General features: G+C 36.9%; 1 protein-coding gene across 1 annotated transcript; it reads left to right on the top strand.

The window, feature by feature from the left end:
* Positions 1-3,099: 3,099 nt before the first annotated feature.
* Positions 3,100-6,278, top strand: LOC137634321 (CCAAT/enhancer-binding protein-like). The gene is made up of 2 exons (XM_068366694.1): positions 3,100-4,105; positions 4,994-6,278. Exons 1-2 carry the CDS (start codon positions 3,398-3,400, stop codon positions 5,168-5,170), a joined length of 885 nt encoding a protein of 294 aa, XP_068222795.1. The 5' UTR covers positions 3,100-3,397; the 3' UTR covers positions 5,171-6,278.
* Positions 6,279-8,091: the final 1,813 nt, after the last annotated feature.

Consider the following 8,091-nt stretch of genomic DNA (forward strand, 5'->3'; position numbering starts at 1 on the left):
TATATATATATATATATATATTGTATCGCCCTAATTGGTCCCATTGTAAAGTAGGGTTGGCTGCTCGAGTCAACTTTCTCCATCTATTTCAATTCCTTGCATCTTCATCCCTAAGACTCACCCCACCCATATCCCTCCTCACCCCACCCATCCCCCTGATCAAGCTGGCACCCCCATATTCCTCCACCCCTGCCCCATCACTGACATGTTATTAGTTCTCATGATTGGTTCCAGTAGTGACATTCCAGCAATCCGTCCCACCATCCTCATCTTGGTTCTTTCCAACAGTCCCTCCTCTTTCCTCTTAAGTTCTAAAGCTTCTGTCACATATAAGTAGTATGGGCCTGATAACTTTATTATAAATCTTGATTTTGAGCCTTAATGGCAATTTCTTCTTTAAGACAAATTCAGTTATTTCTCTATATTATCGACATGCTTCTTTCACTCCGCATCTCACTCATTTTGTTTCAACACTGTACCATATATATATATATATATATATATATATATATATATATATATATATATATATATATATATATATATATATATATATATATATATATATATAATGCAAAATGTATCATATATATATATAAATATATATATATATATATATATATATATATATATATATATATATATATATATATATATATATATATATATATATATATATATATATATAATGCAAAATGTATCATATATATATAAATATATATATATATATATATATATATATATATATATATATATAATGCAAAATGTATCATATATATATATATATATATATATATATATATATATATATATATATATATATATATATATATATATATATATACACTAAAATCATACATTATGGAAGGGTATTTTTACTTTTTCTGTATACAAAATAGTTACTCATTTAAATACGCAATGTCTTAAACAATAGAAATCCTAGTGATAAAATGTGAATATATCCACATTAGAAAATTAGCAGAGCAAGATAGATAATTGCACACGGGGTTGTTCTAGAATCTAGAGTCTAGACAAAATCGCCGGATGTCGTACAGCGAACACTATGACGGTAAACAGGGAGCCAATTCTCAAGCGGGGCCTGGAAGAAACGTTCAGCGAGATGGTCACCAATGTGATGGAGGCAATAAACTTCCCTGACTCTTAAAGGAATGGGAACCCTAAGGGTCAGGGGAGAAATACAGACTAAAGGCTTTACAGCACAAGAAGAGAAGTAAATAGTCCGAAGATCACATCGAAATCAAAATAAAAGTAGGTATCTGGGGAAAGATGTAATAAGTAAGTCTAAATGAGAATTAAAGTTTTTTATACTTAACTATACATGAACTATTGACTCAAACTCGAAAAATACTGTTAGATGTTAATTTTATCAATGAGAGAGAGAGAGAGAGAGAGAGAGAGAGAGAGAGAGAGAGAGAGAGAGAGAGAGAGAGAGAGAGAGAGAGAGAGAGAGAGAGAGAGAGAGTTTCACTTTTCTCCCAACAGATGGCGTCGCTATTCACTCGAGAGAAGCAAACGCATGATCCCTGATGATGCAATAGTTTACCGTAACAGATCAAGTAATGAAAAGGTATGGGACTGTTTCACCGAATTCTCAAATGTATGAATATTCCTATAGTTAATTACAGGTTAGATTCTTGACAGTATTCAGGATCTTAAACGAAGAAACTTAAAATTAAATATACCATTGTAGGCTACAGCGGATCTCTCTCTCTCTCTCTCTCTCTCTCTCTGTTAATATTTTAATTCGATGAAAGTTATCTTTAATGGAAAAGTTGTTTCTTTATCGACACTATTTCTGTGCCTACTTGAGGTTAAATAATTTGATATAAAGAAAGCATTCAGCATGAACTTGAAGGGCGTGGAATTATTGCTTTACAAGTTATGCCACATCAGGTTTAGGAAAACTTCTCAAGTTTATTTGCTGAACTTCAGTTGATTTTACAGGAGCAAATAGTATAACACGATACGAATATGATTTCCACAAGGAAGTACATATAGATTTTAGTAATCTATAATTAATGATCAATGGAAGTTAGGTAGCATGAATTTTCACATAAACATGTTATCTCTCTCTCTCTCTCTCTCTCTCTCTCTCTCTCTCTCTCTCTCTCTCTCTCTCTCTCTCTCTCTCTCTCTCTCTCTAACAGATAAAATATTGTTTTCGTTAAAAAGTTCCACTTCAATACTACAGAAAGAAATTTAAACTTAATTTAGATCTATGTTCGTAGCTGAGCTTAAAAATACATTTGATTTTGTCAGCTGATCCCTAGATTTAGTCGACACCATTCAGTATATGTACTGTATTCGATATGCACACTTTGTGTGTACACACACACACACACACACACACACACACACACACACATATATATATATATATATATATATATATATATATATATATATATATATATATATATATATATATATATATATATATATATATATATATATATATATATATATATATGTGTGTGTGTGTGTGTGTGTGTGTGTGTGTGTGTGTGTGTGTGCACAAAGTCTGCAAATCCAGTAATTTCTTGTAATTGGGAAAATAATTTTTTTTTTTTTTTTTTTTGGCAAAAGTCATAAACCTTAAGGTTTATCCGGTCCTCTTACTTTGCGCTCAACTTCCCCAAAAGAAGACTGATGGACTACATAGTTCCTCTTAAAGCCGGATGATGTCATAAATGACGTCATACTTGAGGTAGGTTCCAGTTAGTGTTATACTGAATTGATAAGAAAAATTACATGTGCGAATTTTTATGATTGAAAATAATTTAGGATTATTATAACTAAATAGGATTTTACCATAAGTACCTTGAAATTGTCTTACTTAACATTGTTTGCATTACTTTATTGTTTTTTTTTTATTAACCAATGTGACGTAATCACAATGGAATGTTCTTGAAAATGTTTTTCTTCTAACATTATATATAAAAAAATTTGGATAAAATTCTTCATATAACTCATATTTTTAGTTATTAAAAACAATCAAACACACGAACAGACGATCTTTCTATCCCGTGAAAAGAGCTCTGCGCATGCGCGACTGGGCGCTGATAATAAATACGGCGAGTTTCGTCATCGCAAGTCAGTCTGCAACGAGCCGTTTCTGGCGTAACATTCTCTTGTAGAATTGTGAAAAAAGTAAGCGATTGAGTCGAACTCTTGGTGAACTTTTATCATCGCTTTAACTTTGTCTAGGCTTGTTGTTAGAGTTGAACTTTGAATATAATCTTGAAGTGTCAGTGAGAACATAGCCATCACCACGGCATCTTATCAAGACTTTGCGTGTGAGTGGGGTGACTCAAATATCGGCGAGCTGGACGACACGAGATACGGAGCGGGCGTCTCGCCATGCCCACAGAGCAATATGGAATCTCCACAGTTGTACGATAGTGCTGATTACAAGAAGGGAGCCCACATTGGTCCTGTCAAAGTAAAAAACAACCTTCTCTACCCGGGAGACGACTACAGTGACCTGGCGGAATTGAGTGCCCCGGAAATATCTCTCGATCTCCACGGACTAATAGACGACTCCCATTTCAACGACGGGCTCATACAGGATATCCAGGGACTGACAGTAGATAAGAACAACTCAATAGCTGCCCGAGGCCTTGGGGCAAATAATATGTACAACCCACTGGCGTATTTACCACAACCTGTTCACGGAGCTTCACAATTCGACCGGCACTTCGGTGACCGCCCACATCACAACTCCCGTGCCAACATCAAAGAGGAGCCCCAGGAGTCCTCGCACGAAGTCGGTCCTCAAGAATATAACGCCTGTGCCCGTGTCGGTGGAGGAATGGCAGGGTACGGAGCAGCCGCTGCTGCGTCTTACGGGGGCATCCCTTCCTATACCAATATGACACCTACGACAGTGCCAGGTGCCGATAGCCTGTGTAAGTCACCATTGAGATCCCCGAGTTCTTTGGGCAAGATCATGCCCGGATGCAAGAAAAACATGGATAAAGGCAGCGACGAATACAAGAGACGACGTGAAAGAAATAACATTGCCGTCAGGAAGAGCAGGGAGAAGGCAAAAGCAAGGACCCGTGAAACAGAGGAAAGAGTTAAGGTGAGTTAATGCTCCTGTCCACTTTGAAAGCATTGGTTCACTCTAAGTGTACTATTATATAATTAGATTGTAATTGCCAATTTGTAAACAATGATATTGTTGGGGTTATTAGTTTTTTTTTTTTTTGGGGGGGGAGTTCTATTCAGGTAACCCATACAAGGGCAAACTGGAAACCAATATCAAAGATAGGAGTGCCCAATAAAGTGCATATGTAATTCAAGTGTAAATACGAAAAATGCTTTATTCTTCATTCAAGATAGTATTTAAATCTTTAAACACACACACACACACGTAATGTTATACTTGAGTGTGTACGAGAGAGAGAGAGAGAGAGAGAGAGAGAGAGAGAGAGAGAGAGAGAGAGAGAGAGATTCACGAATAATAATGTAAAATCTTTTACGCCCAAGTTACTGAAAGAAACAATGAATTGACACCGTTGCATATGCAGTGTATTGAATCATCAGGTGTGTGCGCGTGTAAGTGAAGTCGGGTGGTGCACATGTGTCGGTACCGACAGTGCAAAGTTGCCTTGCAATGAATGTTGTCAAATGCCCACGGTTATAAGAACTCTGCCAAGACCAGGGAATAAAAATCATTGAGTGTGAGGGGGGGGGGGGGGTGAAGGAGGGGGAGGGGCTGAAGATGATAATGAGAGGTTTTATTTTATACCAGTAAGAAGAGGTAATACTTTCTTTAACACATGCATATAGTTAGGCTTCGTGAACTTCTATGATTTTCTAGACATTTATTTACTTAGTAAGCTTTAAAAATATCGTATCATTGATGTGATAAGGTGGGTGAGGTATTGTCTCGCCCACACACATCCGCAAGTGGAGCTGGAGGATTAAATTCGTGTCTAATGATTGTTCGATTTTCTTTCCTCCGCAGAAACTCATCATGGATAACGACAGATTGCACAAGAAATGCGAGTTGCTGACCAAAGAAGTCGCCGTGTTCCATTCCATGTTCGCCAACGTCCACTGTCTACCTGAACACGTCCAACGCGAGCTCCGCAAGCAGATGGACGCCTTCAGCCAGCAGCATCAGCACTTAGTGAACATGTGATGCCGTCAGCAACCGCCGTTGCAGCAGCAGCAGCATCAGCAGCACCACATCCAAATCCACGACCTCCCAGCCCACAGCGCCACCGCTGCCAGTTCTCCTGAAGTCCCTCAGCCCAGCTCTCCACAGTACACATGCCTCTGATTCGGCCGCTACCTCTTCGACCGCAGCGCTGGCGCAAGCGGCTGAGGTGTGGCCGGGGGTTTGGACGTCGTCGTAACCTGGAGTTTTTCAAATTCACTAGCCACTGCAGCTGCAATTAGAGCGAGATGAAAGAAGAGAAAGATTGAAGAGTAAGAGAATGAGAGTATATCACAGAGAAAGGGGAAAAAACAAAGCTGGAGGATGGGGGTGACAAACTAGTCACTGATCACTGTCCGGGCGGCGTACCTGAGGCCCTTCCTTGGTGTGGGCAGGGCTGATGTAGCCGCATTTGACCAAATCATCATCACCACCGTCGTCATTATACTGTCATCTTTTTTTTTTCATTATCGTGATCATTGTCATCACCAAAATCGTCTTCACACTCATCATCATCATTTTAATAATATTAATAATCACCATGAAGAGCTACCTGTCATTAGCAAGTGGTCCTTATCCTGTAACTGGGGCCGCCGCCCTTGTAAGCATACCCAAGGGTGCGACGCCTTACTCCTTTTGCCTACAAACAATCTCTTGTCGTAATGAAAATATTATCATAATTATTATAAAAAATAATTATCGTTATTATTGTCATCCTAATTACAATAATATTATCATTATTGTTCTTATCATCATTGTATATATGTTCAGCGAGAGTAAGGCATTGCGACAAGAGAGGCTAGGAATGGTATAAGGGCTGAAGGCGGGGTCCTTGCCCCCCTGTGATATGCGTTCGTACCTTCAACGCAGACAAATTGTATTTGTTTGTCCGTGTTTTAACCTGAGATGTGTGGTTGATGGGGGATTATTTATGGCAGAGGAAATGTTAGCATGGAAAAATATAAAAAATGTAGAAATATATAGATATACAGATTATATATACTTCTATTTAGATATTTTAATGAAAAAAAAAGAAAATCAAACTTTGTATTTTATGTTGACCTGTAAATTAATAAAAAAGTGAAAGGATTATTATATTATATCAATTATAACCCAAATTCATTATTTTCAAAGAGTTGTCCTCGCACTAAATTTGATAGTATGTAGACAGGTCTCTGAGATACCCTTAATGTAGGGTTTATTTTTAATGTGTGTATATAGTTACCCATATATGTATGGACACATACTTATTTGTAAGGTATTGAACACATGTATTCAGAGCATTATTTGCTGATAATGATACAACAGACTATGGTGTGTTTTCTGACTGTTCTTTTGTAAGTTCTTGAAAGTAGACATTATGGTTGCCAGTAACAGTAATAATATATAACGCAAGTGCAATTAAGAGGAATTCAATTGCTCAGTGCTTTAGCCCAAAAGTGTAATAGACAGAAATTGGAGGGCATCCAGGCAGGGTCCACTGGTCCAGCCGTCCAGATATTTAAAAAGGAAGAACTACTTATATATATCACTTGGTCGAACTATGAAAGTAGTGCACACAATGTGATGGTATTCATGAGTGATCTGAAAAGAATAAACTTTTTGTTTCTTAGTAAGACAGCTTTGATTAGCGAAGTGTTTCGTAACAGCCTTTTCCAGATACACTATAGAGAAGAGAAAAAAATATTTTTGTAAAATCGTTTAGTCAAATTTAACCAGACTCTGGAAGTTGAATCGAAAGGTTTTCAAACAGATGGCGCCTTTGGTTCCAGTCAAAGTTTTATCAAACTTTTATCTATTTCGAAGCTCGGAAGAAAATTATTTAAAGTATTCTAGTGAACAATTTCTTACTAAACTGGCAAGAGATCTGCTAGACATTTTTATTTATCTTGATATTATTATTATTCTTATTATCATCATCATCATAATTAACGTCACATGAAAGTCAATGTGCTGTATGTTTTGTCAAATCACTGTTCACTGTCGGTCTGTATAGTTGTATTATGGTGATGTCAAATTTCATGTGGACTTCCTGCAATGCTAAACAAAAATCCTTGTGTCTGTTGTTGTCTTCATCGCTATGTTATGGAAAGTGTTTCACTTGTGAGCTGTTTCATGTCAGAGTGAAAACAAGATCTATATATGTATATACATATATATTTTCTATGTTCTTGCATTGAAGCTGTAGCCTAAGTTTTCTCTCCCCCCTTTCTTTTCTTCAATGAAGGCTGGTCTCTTCGTTCCAAATGGCGGCCGAAAAGCACTAATAATAATAATAATAATTATAACATAGGGTACCTGATACCATCCCTCTTACCTGAGGTCCCTCCTTCGGGGAGTCATTCAAGCAATTTTCCCACACTAATGTGCCCCCCTTCTCTCTCTCTCTCTCTCTCTCTCTCTCTCTCTCTCTCTCTCTCTCTCTCTCTCTCTCTCTCTCTCTCTCTCTCCACACAAACAACAATATACTCTTTAAAAGCACATTCTTCCTGACAAGGTGTTATACATGTATACCTTCACCTTCTTTCTATGTATAAATATATAGATATATTTTTATGTGTATATATTTATATCTATCTATCAGTGTCTATCACGCGTATGGCACAACAACAAAAAAAAAGCTCAATTATGATGTGTTGATCCATCATGTACATTGACAATATTACCCATTCCATATCAGTGTAAGTATTTCATTATCAAAGCTGTAAATAGATAGAGGATGTATGTTTTGTGTAACTGTATTATAGTTGACAGAAATTTGGTAATGGTTGAATGTGGAAGTAGAAGTATAAAGTAATTAGGCTATATATATATATTTACAAAAATATATTATATACCGTCTCCGTCCTGTTCCCTTGAATGTCATCCTCAGTGAAAAGGACAATATCTATCGATATATTCCA

This window comes from Palaemon carinicauda, chromosome 44, assembly GCF_036898095.1.
Source record: "Palaemon carinicauda isolate YSFRI2023 chromosome 44, ASM3689809v2, whole genome shotgun sequence".
Lineage (NCBI taxonomy): Eukaryota > Metazoa > Arthropoda > Malacostraca > Decapoda > Palaemonidae > Palaemon > Palaemon carinicauda.